We start from the raw sequence: 20,906 nt of genomic DNA, 5'->3' as shown, positions 1-20,906 counted from the left end.
CAGAATTGGCCGCTGACTATCTGTCGGATGCGGATCGGTACCGAAGCTGCTCGTTGATGCGGTCGAGATTTTTTTTGCGCCTTTGGGATCTTTCAGAAAATCAGAACGGCGCTAGGTTGTTCCGGGTTTAGCGTCTTTTTCGTGTGAGAGCATCACGTGGATTGCCTCCATAATCTGGGTATCACGTGGCTCGCTGAGCCCTGTATTGTTTGAGAAGAAAGACTGCGATAGAAAATGACAAACATTGCCATCGGTTCTTTGATAATGATTTTCCAGGGCATTGATGTTTTGATAAAAGTATGTTATGGTCAACAAAAAGATTTGTCAGGTCTCGGCACTTGGTATGCTCCTTCCTGTCCAACTAGCCCTACAGTGAGCGAGGGGGAACGCTACGTACGATAGATGACGATAGAGAATATCAATTGTATCATTGGCCATACCGTATCATGGGCGGTCATGAAATAAAGTAATAATAACAAAGTAAAACAGAGCCCGCCCCGCATATAGAACATTCATATCCTCCAAGCCTGCCTTCTGTCTACGGGTATATACAAGAATAACAAAACCAATCGTCTACTCCCCAAAGAAGTAGTAGTTTGCGGCATATTGTATTTCAAACGTGGGTGGCATGCCCTTGCAGGTCTTTGGTGGTGACCCAGCAGCAGTGTTGACTCGATAGACACTCTTGTAGTTGCCCACCGTGGCATCTGTAGTAGTGAGGTAGAGCCAGGGCACAGCGCCGTACTTTCCCCCACTGAACCTGACGGTGCATCAATAGCGCCTGCCTTCTTGGTCATCACAATCCCATCCTGCTTTTGGGGTGTGATGTTCAGGTTGAACTCGGGGGTTGTTGCATCAAAGAAGAAATGGTGACCCATCAGTTCGATGTTGGCAGGAGGAAACGAGGCATACTCGTTAGTTGGTAGAGCGGTCCTGTAGGCAAGATTTGGGAGCTTTGCCAAAAGATCGGGGTAGTTGGCTGCGATGCATGTGGCATTGTAGAGTCTTGCAACAGCCCCTACTGCCGCGGGTGCGGATTTAGAAGTAGAGTCCGCACATGTATAGTTCTAGTTTCATGATGAGTGGTGGGATCAACGAGATATCTTGAAGGGTCTTTTAATACCTGGGTACCCCGTCCAAGTGCAACATATCTTGGCTTGAGGCCTGACGGGCTGGTCAACCCCGAAGCATAGGAGGGCATAGCAATCTTGGAGACGTCGCAAGTCGAAGCTCTGATGTTGTGCTTTGCAGAGTTGATGTACTGGCTCACTTTTCCATAGAATTCTGCCAGTTCATCGTTCCAGTCATATGCACTGTCGAGGAAAGTTGTCGGGGCCGCAAATGATATTGCCGCCAGGCAGATGATGAGAGGAGCAAAGCGCATTTTGACCATGTGCTTATGCTAGTAGCCAGAGGAAGAGAAGGGCGCGGCAAATGGCGGTGACGTTTTTGATTGATCAAGGATTGTCCAGCAAGCCTTTGATGTAGGTCGGGTATAAAGAACAGAGAGGTGTAGCGTTAAAGAAAGGAATGACAAAGGAGATATTGGTATGAGAAACTGGCGGCCGGGCCGAGGGGCAGATATAGATGCGGTGTTAATTAAAATCATCCTCCAATTCATACATATATCAAAGATAGTAACACAGGTCCAACTCGAAACACTGCTGTGTCTATTAACAGAGCGATGGATGCAACCTGCAGGTACTAGCAGGGATTAAAGCTCGACCACGGGCTCTCATTGGTGGATGGACGCGCCCAGGTCAGACCCTCCCAGCCTCTTTCTCTTCTGATTTGTCGCCTGTTCGAAATAACTTTGACTGAATGGAGATAGCAACGCGCTAAGCAAAACCACGGGGTATTCCCTTGGCTGTTCAGTTGTAGAAGCTTGGACCGAGCCAATAATAATGTGATGAGATCTATAAATTCCCCGAGTCTATAAATAAGTCTGACCGAAGAACAAGTGCCATGTGTGTTGAGCGGTTGGATATGTACAATCATTGCCGATATAGGCTAGTGTGCGATGCAACGGTGCCTAGGTCCTCATCCTAGGATTTGTGCAGAACTCGGGGAAATTGCAGGCATTACCTACATAAGGCCCCGGCACCGATCACAGATGTTTTTTCATATAATCTTCAGTTTGTGCGATTCAACTTACAAAATGAATCGCAGAGGTTGACATGGCGGGGTTTGGCTTTCCGTATTTTCCCCATTCTGAATTCACGTTACAGTGGACTGGCGCCTGGATAACGCCATCTTCCTCATAAGGTTCCTCTAAGGCTATTATTGTAGCTCCTATTAATATTTATGTGTTTGCTGACTGCTTCATTATCGACTGTCGGCTTTTTCGTCTGCGTTCGACTTGGGGCGATCCACCGGTGAGATTTATATATATCTATATCCATATTGCTCCGACACGGATAGATCCCGAGTCAGCATCAATCCCACGGGTACGGAGTACTTACTTGATATATCTAGATGTAACCCTGAACGAATATCACCAAAAATAGATCGATGGAAACCATCCAGGTCAATGTTTTGATCTCTCGAGCATACTAAATCTACCTATACATAGTGTCTGCCAAATATAGTACCCCACAAGAAGCCTACATCCTATAAGCTTATTAGGTGAGGTCCCGCGTTCAATCTCGGCTCGGACCTCATTTCTTATCTTTTGTACTCATTTTGTCACTTTCTGTCTTTTTATATCTCCAATTGACCAATGAACGAGCTTTTAATATCTGACAGGTTAACCCAATGACGTGCCGAGGGTGTTTATGGATTAGTCGACTATGAAAAACAAGCTTGGAAAATTAACAACCTCGCTTAGAATAAGGTCTAGGAAGATGCCTAGAGCCAAGTCTCATGGCATTGGGTAACCCTATGGCTCAGAACTTCACCCGAACCCTATCTTGGAAAGGTCCGACCTCTACGTCCATCTCACTGATATTGCAGACACATGATATTTGTCGGGAATCAAATTTACACAATGCAGATCCACATCCAAGAATAGTACAACTCAAGGGACTTGACCCAAAACGCCAGGACTTATGATCAGTCGTGAGGAGAAAAGATAAAAATAAAACTCCGAAGCTCTTCGCTGTGTGAACATCAAAACTTGGAACATTAGTCGAAACCTTCCTGCTGCCAGTCATCACCGTGCAGCTGGCCCCCACTCCCCGTGCCTCCTCCACTGCTACCGTAGGCAGCAGCGGCACTACCGACGGCGCCCATAGCGCTATGCTTCTCCATTTCCGTTGTGCTCATCATGTAGAGCACAGTAAAAAGCAGAAGGTGGAGTGCAAAGCAGTAACCAGCGAACAGGTTCCGACTCGTCCGGTTGGCAAGAATGACTCGAGTGAGAGAGAATACAATTCGCTCGGGTAGGCTCATGCGTTTGTATGCGCGCGTTGATTCACGGCCCCGGAATGCGGCAAACGGTGAGATTCGAGCCTCGTAGGCATTCTGATATCGGTCAAGGGACAGACCCGAAGGTGTGTCTGCAGAGGTATAGACAGAGGTTGAGCTGGGGGCATTTGCAAACGATGATGCAGATGTGGAGGCACCCTGACCACGACTGTAGGTCGAGACATATCGTGTCTTTTCGTAAAGACTCAGGTTGTCCTTCTGGAGCGATGCAACTTCCTGTCGGAGGGACTTGACAGTGGCATATAGCTTTGACAGCTCTTCTTCGAGTTCGGCATTCTTCTTCTTGAAGCGGTCTCGTTGGGCCTGGATCATAGGCAGGAGGCCGGAACCACCACCAACGGCTTCTCCTGCGCGAATAGATTCCATGGTGTTTGCCGAGACGGCACTCTGATCAAAGCCAGAGATGATGGATGAGGTGGGCGAGGATGCGCCCCGACGGGCAGAGTGGGGGTACCTGGAGTTGTAGGTTCCTGCAATAGACATTGCCGAAGATGGGAATGTATTGGCGGCCTCCTCTTGCACGCGAAGGAGGTCGTTTTCAAGAGTAGTTGATAGGGTTCGCGACTTTTCTAGCTCTCCCTTCGAACTCGAAAGCTCATCCCGCAGTCTTTCGAGTTGATCTTGGATATCGCGATGCGACACTCGCAGAAGGGTGAGATCATCCGTCAATTTCTTATTTCGGGCCATAAGGAGTTGTTCCAGGGAGTTCTTGTCCTTGGGTTTGACCTCGTCACCATTGGTACCCGCCGCAGCACCGTCGCCAGCACCGTCCGCAGCCTCATCATCATCACCAGCTGCAAACTCGATCGACCTGATCATCTCCAGCTCCCGGCGGATCTCATCGTAGTCGGCTACCTTTGCTAAACGCACACGTAACTCTTCCCTTTCCACCGCTGCCTTTGAAGCTGCTCGTTCAGATTGAAGCAGTTTAGCTTCCCAGGTATGCCGTTCCGAGTCCTTGTCGAATCGTGCAGCATCCAGTTTCCGAAGCAAGGAAGAGTTCTCTGACTGGAGTCGTAGATAATCGGGGTCATCCTCAACGGAAACAGGACCAGATGCATGTGATGCCGCCTGAGCCAGCTCCAGCCGCATTTGTTCATTGCGTGCTTCCACATCAGCTAATCTCAAGCTTGTTTTCTCTAAATCGGCCGAGACAAGCTCGAGCTCAGCTGCAGTCGCGCCACTTCGCGAACCTTCACTATCATCACCCTGATTCTCACCCTCACCTAGGCGTTGGGAGACCTCATAACTTGCTTTGAGCTCCTTAATCAACCGATCCTGATTTTCCACTTTCTCTTCCAAAGTCTTCTCCTTTGCCGCCCAGTTATTTGTTTTTTCTGTCAAGACAGCTTCCCACGACGCTTCGATCTCCTTGGCTCTTGATTCCTGGTTTTCCTCTAGCTTCTTCCGTGCAGCGCGTTCCTCCTGCAGGCGCTTCTCGGTGTCCTCTTGTTGTCTGGTGAGGCGATCCACTGACTTCTGCAATTGGTCTCGTTCTGAGGTAAGTTTGGGAACTGTATCTTCGGACAGGACAAGGGAATCGACAGAAGCTTCGAGGAGTGGGTATGGGTCTGGAGCCTCGGACAGCGAAGAATATAGTTGTAAGAATGAAGACGATGATGTTTTGCCTTGATTGGTCAAGAGATCGATGAAGGACTGATAAGATTTCAGCAGTGCCTTGTATTCTGAAAGCTTGGATTCATCATCTAGCTTCTTGTAGTCTTTCGTCTTCTGCGCCAGCTCCTTTCTTTGCACAAGTGCGACACGCTGTTGTTCGACGAGATCCGTAGCAGTTGTATCGAGATTTGCGATAGTATTGGCCAAATCAATACCTATTATACGTTAGTAAGACCCGGTAACAAATAAGATAATAATTACCTCTCCAGGCTGCAATGGCACGTTGGAACTTGTTGGTCTCTTCGGTCAATTTGCTGGACATGATTGATTCAGGCTGGTCATCATGTTGGTCCTGAGGAAGCAAACCCTCTGTAATGGCAAATGAATCCATTGTCGGTCCTAGCCCCAGGCGTCTGCACTGTAACCCCACATCAAATAGCAGTCCACCAAGGGGAAAGATGGAGATCTGTTATCGCAAGGAACAGGACACGCGGCGTGCGGGCCGATATTGTTCCGACTGTATGTGTACAACACACGATCTGGAGTTGTAGTAGTTGGATACAAGTTTATGACAAATGTGAATGATGACCACGAGACAAGATCCAGTGAGCTTCAACAGGCAGAGTGTGGAATGAGTGTATTGTTTCAAGATGATAGTACTTGGCCCCAGGCACCCATTTACATTAGTACAATGTATGGTACATGGCAGGAGATAACGGCCCCTTTTAGATTGGCGCGACCGCTTTACTGGCCGCCTTTTCTATCTTGGTGTAATGTTACGTTTAAAGCTCCGTGTTGTAGATGGTAACTCCAAAAAAGAGAAAGATATCAAGGCTCAGAATAGTTCAAACCTCAGTAGTTCAGTCTTCAAAATAACGTATAAAAGTCAGAATTGCACTTTGATAAGGTGTTTGTAGACCATACCAGATTCTGCCAGTCAAATACCACTAATGCCGTCGTTGTCTTCCGCCATCAACCGCGGCCCCCTGAGCCAAGCTACTGACCGCCCTCACATCGTCACTCACCAAGCTTGCGGGGAGATGCCTGGAACAGCCTCATGATGGCTTCAGACGATGGAATTGGTCCCCGCAAGAGGCGCAAGATCAGTCCGCCAGGGACTGTTCCTTATGTGTTACATTCCCTCTTTAAGGATGTGCCACTAGCGACCGAGGATAGCTCCGACGTATACATTACCTGTGTTGAATACTGGAGTAAGCTTGATCTGTCTTGGTCGTAGGGGCTGCCTGCTCGATGGCTCCCAGATTGACTAACATTGATGATAAACAGATGAGAACTTATATATCGGCACCTCTGCAGCCGAGATCTTGCACTTCGTATGCCTCCCGCCCGCTTCCCCAGACGAAGCCGCCGAGCCTACCTTTATATTGGCATCACGACTACCGATCCTATTCACCCACAGCCCTCCATCAGGAAGTGAACAAGAAGGCATTCGACAAATAGTTGTGTTATCCTCGATAAACAAGGCATGTGTCCTTTGCAATGGCACTGTTACGTTCTACATGCTGCCGGAGCTCAGCCCGGCTTTTGGGGCGACAAAGGTCAATCACTGCCGCTGGATCGGTGGTTTGGATCTTAACTGGGATGCGGAGGAAGGCGAGGATCCGACGATCATGATTGCTGTGCAGAACAGAATCATGTTGGTCCAGATTGGGGACGAGGCTCGACGGATCAAGAAGATCGAGTTCCCCGGTTGCTTAACTGCGGCGCGACGAGGGACAATCGCGTGCGCTGCGGATGCGCATTCATACTCATTACTTGAAGTGGCACACCAACAAAAGATCCCGCTTTTCCCAATATCCTCTTCGAATGAGGTCTTTGAGTCGGGACATGTTGAAGATATGAACCCAGCGCCGCGCACTCCGCTCAAACGTTCACCTTCTTCCTCCTACCCCACCTCTCCACCGAGTGATGCTTCAGGGCATGGCAGAAGCACTAGTTTGAATACCTTTGTGGGAATGCTCTCACCACATGCGCAAGCGGCTCAGCTAGATAGATCACCATCAGGGACACCGGATCCTTTCACATCTACTGGAGAACCAAGACGATCAAGCTCGGAGGAACGAGAGGGGACAAGCTCTCCCAAGCCACCCAGTGACCAAGGGCCAGACAATATGTCTGCCACCAACGATGGTTTGAAGCCCTTGCCCCCTCTGCCTCCGCCATCAAAGCAAGGCTCGAAGCGCCTCCAGCCTCACGTGGTATCCCCGACACCCTCCGAGTTTTTACTTGTGACCGGAACAGAGGAAACAGAACCGGGCGTCGGAATGTTCGTCGACATGGATGGTGAAGTTGTTCGGGGTACAATTAACTTCCACAGATTCCCCAAGTCGGTTGTGATTGATACAAACGAGCATGATGAAATGTTTCAGACTAGTGACGATGCTAGAGAGGAGTTTGTTCTCGCTGTAATCGAAGATGAAGACGATGACGCTGGAAAGTGTCGAACGAGACTCGAAATTCAACGTTGGGACGATGACCCAGGGGAGATTGAGCGGACCAAGAGCTGGCTAGAGATTCCATCTCCTGGAGAGACACAATACATTCAAGTTGGCCTCCGACATACCCTCAGCCCTAGCAATCTTGAGCTCAATGAAATAGGACAGCTCTTGCGAATGGTCCGCCTCAAAAACCCCACGCTGCCCCCGCATGTATCAATCACCGACTCGAGAACTCAGGCATCCATCGAGCACTCCCAAAAGGAGAAGGAGCTGTTCGATCCGCAAGAATTGACCGATTCGGATGGATCCAAGAAGAGCGAAGATTCAGCAAGCCAGGGCTGGGAGGCTCAACGCGACGCAGAAGAAGCAAAGTTTGCACATGGATTAGGCAAAGTTCAAAGCAGCCTCGTCGTGTGGTCTGGATCCCAAATATGGCGCGTGCTGCAGAATCCATTGATAGTTCAACTGGAGGCCACATTGCAGAGCGCCCAAGAGACGGACGCGGACGAGCACACGGTGCTGCGTAGAGATGCCATTGTGGATTTGCTGCTCTCCATCCAGGATACCGAGCCAAAGACCGAGGCAGAATTCATTGGATTGAGCTATGTGAAACAAAAGGCCAGTCTAATGCTTTACGGAGATCTTCTTTCCATGCAGCCAGACGACCAAAATACAGCAGCAATCGATGGCGCTGAAAAAGCGCTGCTGGCAGGTAACCTCGATCCACGTCTGGCATTACTTTTTATTCCTCTGTTGCGATGTGAGGTTTTGCAGGGGCCTCAGGGTATATGGCTACACGCTGGGCTGGCAAGCATGGCGGAAAAATATCTCGAACAGGTTGGAAAGATAGGCGTTAAATCCTCTGGATTGGATGCTTCTCGTAGCCCTGTTCTCAATATGCTAAAACGGTTCCTTCTCTCCTGGCAACAGAAGCGGGGATATGGCAGTATAACCGACGAGACATATGTTTTAGATAGCACCGATGCCGCACTATTGCACCTGACTCTGGAACAGGATGCCTATCTGACACAAGATCAGCGAGTAGCGTCGCCAATTCGCCCAGAGTTGAATAGGCTGGTCGACAATTGGAAAGGCAATTTCGATCGAGCAGTGATGCTCCTGGAGACATACAAGCGGCTCTATGTGCTAAGCCGTTTGTATCAAAGCCAGAAGATGTCTCGAAATGTTCTCAAAACCTGGCGACGCATCGTCGATGGGGAGACTGACGCTGGCGGAGAGGTTTCCGCGCATGGGGTGGAAACCCAGATGCGCAGGTATTTGGTCAAGATTAAGGACGTGCAGTTGGTTGAAGAATATGGCTCTTGGCTAGCTGAGCGAAACCCCAATCTGGGCATCCAGGTATTTGCAGACAATGCCAGCCGCGTTAGACTGGAACCGGCGGATGTTGTTGCTTTACTCAAGGAGCGAGCCCCAAACGCGGTCCAAGTCTACCTAGAGCACCTGGTATTTGCAAAGAATGTGAGAGATCCTGTTGTCTTGGTTGATGAACATCTAACTAACTTGTCAATACAGCTCACGCAATATGCTGATGACCTGATCTCATACTACTTGGACACAGTACTCTCCGTGCTCGAGTCATCTCCCGAAGCGCGAGCTTCTTTGGCCGAGTCCTATTCGACCTATCGAGCCCTGCGTGCCCCCAAACCGACATACCTCAATTTCATAACGGAGAATACCCCCACAGAGCCCTGGTGGCAGTCCCGACTCCGATTACTTCAGCTACTGGGTGGAATCTCCACCTCCCAATTCTCGTCACAACCCCTCCCAACAGGGATCAGCTACTCAATCCCCAATGTCCTCACCCGCATCGAGCCATTCCAGAATGAGCTAGTCTCGGAGTGCATTATCCTTGACGGCCTACAGGGCCACCACGGTCCGGCCCTTCGTCTCCTCACACACGGGCTAGGCGACTACGACTCTGCAATCCGCTACTGCCTCTTCGGTGGTCCGCGCAGCTCCTCTTCCTCTTCAACAGGTAGTCTGCCAGAACTAGCAGACCATACCCTACAGTCAACACTCTTCCGCCACCTACTCGACGAGTTCCTGCACATCGAGGACCTGTCAGACCGCATCGAGCGCACAAGCGATCTCCTCGCGCGTTTCGCGGCTTGGTTTGATGTCCGCGAAGTCCTCGATATTGTTCCTGAGGAATGGAGCGTTGATATCCTTGGCGGTTTCTTCGTGCACGTTTTCCGCACCCTTGTGTCGCAGAATCGCGAGACCCGCATTGAGCGTGCCCTTAGCGCAGGTCTGAATCTGCGCATTGGTGCGGAGTATATCGATGGCATGGAGAAGGTTGGGCCTTGGGTTGAGGAGGCTGAGGGTGTCAGGAGATTGAAGGATGCAGGGCCGCGGCAGGTTTCGTTGCCAACCGATGGCCCTGTTGATGATGCCTCTGATGACTCCGCTGAGTTTGGAGATACGGTGGGGCCTACATCTGGGGAAGTGGGCCAGTAGATCGATGATCGGGGGCAGTGTACAGGATAGTACATGAATATGTTATGTTGGCTTTTCGAAACTATGATACCTACGCAGTTTGCAGTTTGCTTGGATGCCTTTCGTGTTGACTTTGTTATTTTTTTCTGTTTATATCCTAGTTTTGGTTTTGGCGCTATGTATCATGAGCCGATCCCCAAATTCATCATCTCCTTCTATGCAAAGAAAAAGATAGAAGACAGAACTGCACAACAGCAGCAGTCCTAACACATCCCAAGTCGACAGAAAGAAAAAAAAAAGCTAAACCATCATATTGCGTTCGTTCCCTTCGTAGCTACTGATGAGCGTATGTTCCGGCGCACGCCGAAAGCCAGTGGGACATTAAGGTGTGTAGTGTTTTGAAGCTCCAACCAGACCTCGGACGGCCATTTCCTGAAATGACATCCAGACCCGAAATGAAATCCGGAAAGAAGATAATACGTCAGAAAGAGAGCCTTTTTACTCTTCTGCTTGCAAGAAAGGGTTGGGGATTTCCTCGCTGCCATCAGCGGGGGAGATCAGTACGATCAAAGTGCCACGGGCGACGATCAGACCCATTGAGCGGGTGGTAGTGTTACCCTCCTCATCTGTGGAAATTAGTATATAAGGAGAGAGAGAGGGGGATTGGATTCAAGTAACTTGAAACTCACCACGCATGGTCTCCTTGACATCGTCGAGAACCAGGTTCATCAGCTGGTCGTAACCCTTGAGGATACCGGTGACTGTTATAGTTAGTATGTATAGTTCATAGATGGTAATGAGAATTCCCAGATCAAAGGCAGAAGAATTAAGAGAACTAAAAGAAATATGAGAATAGATGAGAAGATATCAATCCAACATACCCTCACGACCGCCATTGAACTTCACTTGGACCTCCTTGTCCATGTACTTGTTGAGATCCAAGATGTTTTCCTTTTTGGGCTTCTCCTGTGCACCGCCACCGCCACTTTTCTGCTGGCCCTGGCCGCCGCGGCCACCACGACCGCGACCGCCTCGGAATGAGCCTCGTTCAGACATAGTGTAATTGAGGGATTGAGAAAACGGAAGAAAGATATTCGAGGGAAGGGAGATATTGTATAGATCGCGGACAGACTTCGGGGTATCTCTGTATCTCTGTATCTCTGTACGGAGTATCTTGTAGGGAATAGCGGAAGGTACAAGCAAGGTGGGCGCGTGTATGAGGGATTTTTAGTGGTTGGCCTTAGGCATGGAAACTGGATCTCCGCCTTGGTATGGAGATTACCAGTTACAGCTGTATTATTGCATTTCATAGTCACGAGGGATCCCGCTCGGAGGTATTTTACAAACAGATTACGGGTATCTTCATCTCTCATCTAAACATTCAATGTTGGAACATTTGACCTTCTCAATTACTTTGCACATTATCATGAATTCAAGTATATACATGTGTATATATTTGCTATTCTTTTCAAGTAATCCCATCCTAGACTAGATCGTTATCAGGATTTCCTCCGAGCTCCCGGGAACAAAATGTTTCAGCCCGCTTGCCCAGGCATCAGCGAAAAAAGATATCCACAAGCCTCAAGGCTTGATTTTGTCGATCGACAGATATGAGCCTATGTTGTATATAGAATGATCGGCGAGTATTGTTACGTAGGCCTGCTTCTGCAATAGATATGCGAGACTCTGTAGGCAAGGCGTTACTGCTGTACACCCATTAATCAGCGTATCGTAGGCCAGCGGAACCCTCCGGCGGGACTCCGCTGAGGGTTCCAAGGTGACCGGCTTTGCGGGAAGAGTCTCATATGTCCAAGTCGCAATTGGAATTTCTAATGTAACATTATGTGCTAATTATAAAAGTGAGGAAAAGAAAACAAAACGACCAAGAAAAAAAAACAATCGGATTCTTCAAGTCCCCGGGACCCCTAACGGGGACACAGGTCACGTTTTTCCTCTCCACTCCCCGTGCGCTGTTCCGTCCACTCTGTAGGCGCCCTACACTTTCCTCTTTTCTGCACCTTCATGGATGTTGCTTGAGTCTTAATCAAGGAGCCTGCCGGTTTCTCTCCGCGCAAGTCCGGTTCACCTCCGCGCAAGCTTCATACTCCGCGCTCTTATCTGACTCCGCGACTTAGTCCCGAATTCCTCCCAATTTCCTCCTCTCTTTCCACCCTCATATCCCAAACTCCTCCAGGGTGTAAATAGGGTTTCATCCTATTCCTGCTCACAATGGAATCCCACGCTCAAACGGCGGAGTCGTCTCATAAACGGCGGCGGTCTCCCACCGCCGATCACGGCATGTCGAAAGTGCAAAAGACGCACTCAAACCACCTGCAAATAAACTATCTCGCCCGGCAATACCCAGACAACCTACCGCTCGTCTCCGTCGATGATACTATGCCTGCGATTATTCATTTGCTTGGCGAGTACGACGGCGTTCTACACCGCCACGAGAGCATCGCCGGAAATTTGGGCGCATGCCCGCTCGGTCCGATTTTGATCAAGCGCTTCGAGCGTCTATTCGATGGACCGCCGCAAGTGTTGAAATCACATGGCAAAGACGGACCTACGGTGACTTGGCTCGATGTGGTCGAATTCGCGAAGAATAAGCCCGAGCAGTTCAATCTGGAGAAGTCGCGCAACGGTGTGCGAGTCTGCCAGTTCTATACCAAACAATGTCGCGTGGAGATCAGTGAAGAGGACTTCGTTTTGATTGCTTCCGGCATGCCACAGAAGATGATCCCGCCCCAGCCTATCATCGAGGATGAAGAAAAGGAGCTGGGCGCGCTAGAGATTCTTGAGAAGAACTTGCATCACATTATTCAGATGGCCGATCAAGGTAAGAGAATCACTGTACTCATATCTCAACGTGGGAAGTTTTCACTGACAATATTTATGTGTTTAGCCTCTGCTCGAGCGAGACAGCTTAACCATCGATTGAAGAATCGCCGCAATGCTATCGTCACTCGCCGAGAGAACGATGCTTCTCTACATGCGCAATCTCGAAACGTCACCGAAATCTGGCGCGATACCAACAGCAGCGGCCCAGGAAACGGCCAGGGATCATCTCACCCTTCTCCGTCTGGTTTCGTCGCTGTCAACTCTCATCGGCCTGAAGGCGAGCACACCGAGGAGAACCCTCTATCATCCCAATTCATGTTCTCACACACCAACACCGATAATGTCACCATGATCAACGGGCAATCGATCAAAGGTGCTTCCCCAACCACTCGTGCAGACTTGATGAAGAGGTTTTTCACAACGGCTGATCGTCATGCCCGTGGCTATGACGACGCAACAGCCCCAGTCAACCCCCAACCCCTCCCTCGGCCTCGTGCCTCCGACCCAGCAGATTACAGTCTCTACAACCCCACGACGGCAACCCCAGTTGCCATCCCAAGCACCCCATCATCCCTTCTCCCGCCGCCAAAATCAATGCACCAGGAAAAAGATGATGGAGGCCCCTTCAAGCTAGAAATGATAGCCCGCATGGAAGAGCTCCAGCGTGGTGAACGCGTAATCCCCCCTTGCGATCGCTGCCGCCGCCTCCACATGGACTGCCTCAAGAACCTCACAGCCTGCGTTGGTTGCACGAAGAAACACGCCAAGTGCTCCTGGCGTGACGTGAAAGAAGACGAAGTCACCGCAATGCGAGCAGGGACCACAACCTCAACGGCATCCCACGAGCGCCTGGAAAATGACCGCTCCAGCGCAAATCTCACCCCAACCCAGTTCGGCATGGGTCCACTGCCCCCGATCTCCGCCGAGCGTGAACGTCCCCGAGAACCACCCTTTGAGCCAGAGCACCGCGCCTACTACTATCAACATCAAAATCGACGCGAGTCGGCCCCCTCCGCCCCGAACTTGGCTCCTGGATCGGCAGTTCCGATGGAACTTCCTTCAAATGATAACTCCCCTCGACGGGCAATGAGTGAGACGGAAAATAATGGTCGCCCTCCTGTCCCCGCTGGTCGTGTCTTGGATCGCATTGAAGACGAGGATCCCGATGCCAACCAGCGACTCAGACAGGCTATTTTAGATACCGTGGATCATCACACGCGTGTCGCTGCGGCTGTTCAGGAGAGGGAGCGTGGTGCGGAGCGTGGTGCAGAGCGTGGTGCAGAGCGTGCTGGGGAGCGTGCAGGTGTGATTCTTCCTGCTCCCAACCCAACTCCGGCTTCTGGCGCAGGTCATGACCGAGAGCGTGAACGTGAACGGGAGGCTGATCGTGATCGTGATCGACGTATGGTACATGCGTAAAGCATTCAGTCTATTGTATAGTTTCTGGTTACATAGGAGCGTGGGAGTACTGTTAGATATCCCTCTGATTAGCGTTTTTTCCTTTAATTCAATCTCAATTCCCTGGATGACTTTTTCTACATTGTAGCGTATGTACCGGATGATGCCTGGTACCCAATTCCTTTCCTTTCCATTTCAGGGCTCACCTCTTGCTTTTGATGAGCTAAACTGCCCACGCCCTTGAGTAATGCGTACCCTGATTCACTTGCTCATTATCTGAGTGCCCTGTTTTATACTGTTTTGATACCGATTCCTTCCCGGTTTTCACCATCACAGGTCTTTGAGCCTTTGCAGCTGTGAAGAACAACCCACTTGTTTTTGTATGTGGATGCCTGTGGGTCTGTGTGTGTGTATGTGTTGTAATTCCGCGCATTTCCGTCTACCATCTCTTGTGTAATTCCGCCTCGTTCTGGATTCTCATTTGGGTCTAACCTGCAATGCGCTCCCATTATAGCCCATCGAACCTTCATACGGAGTACTTGATTCAGGCTTTCTTTTCGGAATTTTTGTTCATGTTTTCATTCATTGCTCTGTGATTTCAGACAGAAGCTAGGAGGTAAGCGGAGCACCGGCTTTGTTTGTTGGAGGACCACATCAAAATCGTGCTTACACTCTAGTTGAGAGGAAGCCACTTTCCCTTCTAATGAGGGTTTATCATATGTATCATACTGTAGTCTTTATTCTAGCCAATAGCCTCGTCTAGTGATGCCGGGGACTCGGTTTCTTCAAACCCTATAGTCACTTTAGTGTGACACTAGGAAATGAGTCGAGGATCGTGTTGACGACAATGAAACGATCTGGATGGTGATGTGTGACGAACACGGCTATCAATCCTTCAGTTGCCGCGTAGACGCCGTCTGATTAAATGAAGCTCAGTGAGAAAGTGATGACGTTTATGTAACATCGGCTAGGTCTGGTAATCGTCTTCCCATCTGGGTTGGGCTGGCTGAGCAGACGATTATACACTAAATTAGGACACGAAGAGTGGGCCCTGAGGTGGTTTCTGATAAACCTCACCTCAAAAACCTTTCACTTGGGCATAGTTGAATCCCTTGATGCAGTTTGATGGGTCTTTCCAATGGACAATGGCGCGAAACCTCGGTCTTTGCCATGCAAGCTGAACATCTTGATACATCAGCAACAGACTCACCGCATCTCAAGTTGCGAAAGGGTACGAGCATTTAAGCTCTCACATGCACTAAAAGTGATATCAGATCAGGAAGGCTCGGAAAAGTAGACAAATAACGTAATCGTCAGGTAGATCTTTCTGGCCAAAGTTCAATGATACCACATATATCACTCCTATTCCTCCCAGCATTGAACAATTGCGGTAATCATTTTCACAGTTCCTTTTCTCTCCCTGCTTGATCTACAACGAGCGATAGTCTACTATGGGTTGGCAAGGTGCGTCCTCCGCTCCTCTAGGGGTCCCAGGGACACTAATAATTACTTATCCATATAGTGTATATCGACGGGAGGTAAGAACAAACTCTTCTACAACTGCTAGATGCTTGCCTGAGCCCGCAGAATACTAATAAGAGACACAGCCTTGTCGGCTCCGGCTGTTTTGACAAAGCTGCCATCATCAGTGCGGCGGGGGATTGTATGTGGGCGGCCTCACCAGACTTTCAGGTATTCACAACAAACTCACCGAACATAGCCGTGCTCGACGATGGCTGATATGTATGGACGGAGTAGCTTAAATCCGAGGCGATGAAGGACTGCTGCGCCTTGCTAGCCAGTGATGACAGTCCCGCAAAGGATGAGGTCTTTGCAAGGGGACTGCGCATTGACGGGGACAATTATTACCCAGTGCATATTGCGGACAACGAGCCTATATTGGCACATTCTGTACGTTCCCGCCTCCAAGATGTCACTAATGTTGGAAGTAAATGGTATTGCTAAGCCAGTTTTCGATCTTAGAGAGATTCGGGTGTCGTTGTTGCTAAAACCAAGCAGGCCATTATTATCGGCCATTTCGGCAAGGGAATGGACTCCAAAAACGCCCTAAGGACTGTCGATTGCCTTGCGGACTATTTGACGCAGCAAGGCCACTAGTTCGGACAAGTGAGGCCTTGGCCGGAATTCTGACTGGATCTTCAGTCATTCACTTTGATAAATTCGCCTGAATGACGATTCAACAAACTCCCCATTGAAGTGCTGTTGAAATGAGAAAACAGATTGAGATTCCTATATTTCGAAAATGGTTTGACCAATTTCCAATCTAACATCATTCCTTCTGGCAAGTCCTTGTTCTTTGAGCCTCTGGTATATTTCGCACGGGTATAATCAGATCGCTTGGTATCATTACGTGATAAACACAACCCAAGGAATATTACCAACACCCATAATTAGGGTAGAAAGAGCATTACTATGTTTTTGGCAGGGCGATATCGGGCGACTCTGTATCATCGAGGAATGCGCTCGCTAGGCAGCCTCAGCCCGTCCCAGGGTGCGATGATCCTACCCACGGGTCGCTAGTCCTAGGCGTTTGCTTCTAGGCAGACAAAGTACCGTAGGGAGCACGGCATCTCAGAAGCTCGTCAGGCGCTGGCTTGAAGAAGGATAATCGAGCCATAGAAGGCCGATGTCAGTAGGAAGTACCCCATGCTTCTGCCGAGACAAATTGTCGTTGGTCACCGAAGTCAGGTAACGAGTACATGCAGCTCAGCACCTCTTCAATGTCATTGGCGTAGCTTCCCAAATGAACTATAAATAGAAGCTCTCGGGGCACGCAAAGTAACGATAGTAAACATGGAGGCTCCTGTCCATCCTGTTCTCGCAGTGCAGTCGGAGGAGCTCAGTGCGTCGTCCATTGCAACAATTGTTGAGAACGATGTCTTACGCGCTTTCGACCAAGCTATAACGCCGGCAAGGGACAACGTGACCGAGAAGGCACACTCGCTCATTGTACCACTATCGAACACCCTCGGCAGACTGAGTTCAGTGTAAGCCACGATCTATTCGAATAGCCATTCCAGTCCGCGCTCGAAGTTATATAGCGACAGGAGCGGGAAGACCCTAAGCTTGCTGCCTAAGGTGCATGTCTCTTGAGTCTTGAGTCTTTACCGACGCCTTTGGGAGCCATCTTTTGCCAAGCGCGCGAGATCCGGCGATTTGAGAGCGCGAACAAAGGGCTAAGGACTGCTAACATCAATCTTTGCCAAGATGGGCTGCAACAACATGACCAGCTGGCTCTGCTATGCGCCTTGAACCGTTCGCTGGACGGCTCTCAGAAGAGGGTTCCCAAATGGTTGAATTTGCGTAATCTCTATATGATAGCTAAATACCATATACAAAGCGTTAGGCTACAAGTAAAAGTTCGTAAACACAGCTGTCGTTGCAATTAGACTTCCGCACCGGCCCATAAAGCCCAAAGCCCAACCCGACCCAACCCGTAAATGGGCCGGGTTCTGGGCCCGGAGGCTATAGGGCCGGGGTGAAAGCCCACTGGCCTTTAATGGGGGCCCAATGGGCCCCAAACAATACAGACATGCCGAGAGATCAAGATGCCAAGTAAAGTTGAACCCCCTTTTTGGGGTTTTTTAATTACCCCATGTTTAGTACTGTTTCTCACTATTACGCTCAGGGTAATATTCTATAAATTTAGATTATTTATAATTAATTGCTAGATATATCTCTATACTACGTTTAAGGATGCGAAAAACTACGTTGATTCAGATAATCTAAAAATTACAGAGGTTCTAGAAGATGGTAGTACTCCCGCACAGATTCTCAATATATATCTTAGATTATATACTCAATTTAACACTTTTCGCGATATTTTGTCCTCCACTAGTCGGATATGATCTAGAGTTAGAGAATATACTAGTCTAGTCACTATGAATATATCGTCTATATTCGAACTTTATACGATGTATAGAAGGTCCTAATACAGTGATTACAGAGGCCGATTTATCAGCGCCGAGATAGGCTTTAGTGGGGCCTCTAGGGCCCCCATTAAGGGGCTTTGGGCTGGGCCGGGCTTTGATGGTTAGGCCCATAGCCCACTGCGGGTCGGGCTTTGGGCCTGGGGTGGGGGCCCATTTGTGGACTTTGCGGAAGTCTAGTTGCAATATCATGTCATTGACCACTTTTACTACCCTTCCACGACAGCCCGGACGAGAAGGTCCATACTTTGAGACATGGTATTCACACTAATGGCAGAAAAAGCAAAGTGTCGTGCATGTGGATTAGGGGACCTTCTCGCCCGGCCTGTGGGTGTGTTTTGGGCTGCGCAGCTGGCTTACACGCGCAGCTTACCGAATACGTGAGCATTTATCATAGGCCACTATTCCCCTTAGCAGTTCCCAGAAGATGCAGTCTGACATCTCTTGCATCTTTCTCTTCCGCGATATGCATAGTTGCATCGTAGATAAGTGGTCCATTTTACGGAGTAGGCTGCTTCAAGTCAGAATATGGTATGACCATCTTTCTTTTTGATTGATTTGAAAATTCTACAGCTGAGAGATTAACAAGGATAGAAGAGAATAGAATTGAAATTCACTGGTATCTTCAAGAAAGATCTATCCTAGTACGGAGTATATGCACCAACTTTCTCACTGCATGCACTAGAGCAGACCGCCACGATGATCATCATTCTTCGGAAAATGTGATACGTATACTCCGTATCCAAGTTTTTACCTCTTGCTACTTCATAGAAAAGCAGGTATGTGCCGCCACCTTCGCTGCTATTCTCTGGACTGTTAGCTCGCAATAGGACATACCACGACTACCTGAATATTCCTTATACATAATGACGATCGTTGAAAAGAGCGAAGAGCAAAAACTTGCGGTTCAAAAAGATGTCGAGAATCTAGTTGCCGCTTCCCAGAAGTATATGCAACACAATGATGTTGACGGCGAAGCCAGCCTAGATCTCCAAAGGATGGCATCAAAACTGACGCAAACGCTGCGTGGTCCTATTCCATCGGCACTCTCACACTTTGAGGACGTCAGTATTCATCTCAAATACTCGCAGGCTCTATTCACTGACTTCCGGGGGACAAAAGATTGTTCAAATGGCAGCCCTTAGAACATTGCTGGAGGCTGGTGTGTTCCACACGATTCCCAAAGGAGGAGCAAGTATGAGCGCCGATGAGATATCTGCTCAGACAGGTCTGGACAAAAATATATTGAGTATGGTTGTCCCAGATTAGACAAAGTGACCAATAGCTAATTGAAGCCAAGTACGACTGATGCGGGCTGTCACTCCTAGAGGTCCGTTCCGCGAGACCGGCGAAGAGGAGTACGCCCACACGCCCTATTCGAAGGCCTATCTGACTTCAGATATACTGGGTTGCTTCCCCGTAATGTAAGAGAAGAAAAAGAACATTTTAAATACAGAAAAAGAGTGCTTATTTTGGAAATATCTAGGTCCGACTTCATCTTTGGACCTATCTTGGGAATTTGCGAATTCCTTCGTCAAAACGAATGGAAAAATACTATCACGACACGAAACAACCCATTTACTCTTGCCTTTGACTGTCCTGGCGAGACCATGTTTGAGTATCTATACAAAAACCCCCAACAAGTTTCTCGCGTGGCCAAAGCCGAAGCAGCAGACCCGGAGCAAATCGCAATGGACGTCTTTCCATGGGAAGAGAGACTGGGCGCTTCCGCCGATGACAAGGTGGCTATCGTGGACATAGGTGGTAGCCACGGCAATGCACTCCGACAAATCAAAAAGGACGCGCCTGGATTGAAAGGGCGCTTGATTCTGCAGGATCTGGAGCCAGTCATCCTTGAGCATGGCAAGACCTTGCGCGCCGATGGTTTCGAGACGATGGTCTATGACTTTTTCAAACAGACGCAGCCAGTTCAGGGTATGTAACGGTTCTCTTCAAGCGTATCAAAGCGTGCAACCGTGCTAACAATGGGTTGACTTAGGGGCTTTGATCTACTACTTCCGACGTATTTTCCACGACTGGCCCGATACTCCGGAATCCAAGCAGATCTTACAGAATACAGCAGCGTCCATGAGTCGTGATTCCAGGATCCTGATCCACGATATCATTGTTCCCGAAGTTGGGGCTACCATGAGTCACGCATGGCATGATATTAGTTTACTGGCAATCGGGGGCGTTGAACGTACGGAAAAGGACTTTGCTCGTCTTTTGGATGATGCAGGTCTGGAGGTGGTCAAGGTTTGGAAAAAGAGCGGAGATATGCTGGGTATTGTTGAGGCTTGTTTGAAATGAGAGGTCTCTGCAATCCGTATGAAGGTGAAGGTATACGAATGTCACCACATACTGAGATGGCCCAGTCAATTTCATACGTATAATAAGCTCTTTTCATATTGGCGGTCGAATGAGTAGAATGCTTATAGCATCACTAGAGTATATAATTGAGAGGCTAGACACCAAGTATCACCTTTGTTGTAGAGATGAGACTATTATCCCAAGGGCTATCAACAGAAAGCACATTTAGTCGTAACTATTTGTGGGGCCGGATATATCCTCACCCTGACTATATCCGTCGGTACTTGTCTACACTTTCAATCCCAACTACCGTCATAAATATCTCCAGTGGGACTGGCGGGGACTTGTGGGGTGATTCTATTGCGAAGCTTCTGAGAGAACTGCACAAAATCACACCCCGCCATCCACATATAAAATACCTACACCCCCCGGATTCTATAGCCCTGGA

At 49.0% G+C, this 20,906-nt stretch overlaps 8 protein-coding genes across 8 annotated transcripts; 5 read left to right on the top strand and 3 right to left on the bottom strand.

Moving 5' to 3' along the window:
- Positions 1-573: 573 nt before the first annotated feature.
- On the bottom strand, positions 574-1,393 carry N7500_004504 (uncharacterized protein; the record flags this gene model as incomplete). The annotated part of the gene is made up of 3 exons (XM_056675650.1): positions 574-707; positions 761-1,067; positions 1,124-1,393. The coding sequence occupies 3 exons, from the start codon at positions 1,391-1,393 to the stop codon at positions 574-576; spliced, it is 711 nt and encodes a 236-aa protein (XP_056530650.1).
- Positions 1,394-3,123: 1,730 nt separating this feature from the next.
- N7500_004503 (CCAAT displacement transcription factor COY1) lies at positions 3,124-5,434 on the bottom strand (the record flags this gene model as incomplete). Its single annotated transcript, XM_056675649.1, has 2 exons — positions 3,124-5,258; positions 5,305-5,434. The coding sequence occupies 2 exons, from the start codon at positions 5,432-5,434 to the stop codon at positions 3,124-3,126; spliced, it is 2,265 nt and encodes a 754-aa protein (XP_056530649.1).
- A 666-nt stretch (positions 5,435-6,100) lies between these two features.
- Positions 6,101-9,980, top strand: N7500_004502 (uncharacterized protein; the record flags this gene model as incomplete). Its single annotated transcript, XM_056675648.1, has 3 exons — positions 6,101-6,254; positions 6,331-8,981; positions 9,036-9,980. The coding sequence occupies 3 exons, from the start codon at positions 6,101-6,103 to the stop codon at positions 9,978-9,980; spliced, it is 3,750 nt and encodes a 1,249-aa protein (XP_056530648.1).
- A 477-nt stretch (positions 9,981-10,457) lies between these two features.
- N7500_004501 (U6 snRNA-associated Sm-like protein LSm7) lies at positions 10,458-11,015 on the bottom strand (the record flags this gene model as incomplete). Its single annotated transcript, XM_056675647.1, has 3 exons — positions 10,458-10,585; positions 10,649-10,720; positions 10,841-11,015. 3 exons carry the CDS (start codon positions 11,013-11,015, stop codon positions 10,458-10,460), a joined length of 375 nt encoding a protein of 124 aa, XP_056530647.1.
- A 1,173-nt stretch (positions 11,016-12,188) lies between these two features.
- On the top strand, positions 12,189-14,219 carry N7500_004500 (Zn(II)2Cys6 transcription factor domain-containing protein; the record flags this gene model as incomplete). Its single annotated transcript, XM_056675646.1, has 2 exons — positions 12,189-12,798; positions 12,865-14,219. 2 exons carry the CDS (start codon positions 12,189-12,191, stop codon positions 14,217-14,219), a joined length of 1,965 nt encoding a protein of 654 aa, XP_056530646.1.
- A 1,430-nt stretch (positions 14,220-15,649) lies between these two features.
- On the top strand, positions 15,650-16,316 carry N7500_004499 (profilin; the record flags this gene model as incomplete). The annotated part of the gene is made up of 5 exons (XM_056675645.1): positions 15,650-15,662; positions 15,721-15,736; positions 15,806-15,861; positions 15,997-16,109; positions 16,182-16,316. 5 exons carry the CDS (start codon positions 15,650-15,652, stop codon positions 16,314-16,316), a joined length of 333 nt encoding a protein of 110 aa, XP_056530645.1.
- Positions 16,317-17,012: 696 nt separating this feature from the next.
- Positions 17,013-17,210, top strand: N7500_004498 (uncharacterized protein; the record flags this gene model as incomplete). Its single annotated transcript, XM_056675644.1, has 1 exon — positions 17,013-17,210. The coding sequence occupies one exon, from the start codon at positions 17,013-17,015 to the stop codon at positions 17,208-17,210; it is 198 nt and encodes a 65-aa protein (XP_056530644.1).
- Positions 17,211-19,014: 1,804 nt separating this feature from the next.
- On the top strand, positions 19,015-20,458 carry N7500_004497 (uncharacterized protein; the record flags this gene model as incomplete). The annotated part of the gene is made up of 5 exons (XM_056675643.1): positions 19,015-19,212; positions 19,271-19,397; positions 19,449-19,572; positions 19,635-20,083; positions 20,148-20,458. 5 exons carry the CDS (start codon positions 19,015-19,017, stop codon positions 20,456-20,458), a joined length of 1,209 nt encoding a protein of 402 aa, XP_056530643.1.
- Positions 20,459-20,906: the final 448 nt, after the last annotated feature.

Source organism: Penicillium coprophilum (genome assembly GCF_028826855.1).
Source record: "Penicillium coprophilum strain IBT 35676 chromosome Unknown utg000004l_segment0_segment0, whole genome shotgun sequence".
NCBI classification, from domain to species: Eukaryota; Fungi; Ascomycota; class Eurotiomycetes; order Eurotiales; family Aspergillaceae; genus Penicillium; species Penicillium coprophilum.
The sequence above is the reverse complement of the archived record's forward strand: the minus strand, read 5'-3'. Positions and strand labels throughout refer to the sequence as shown.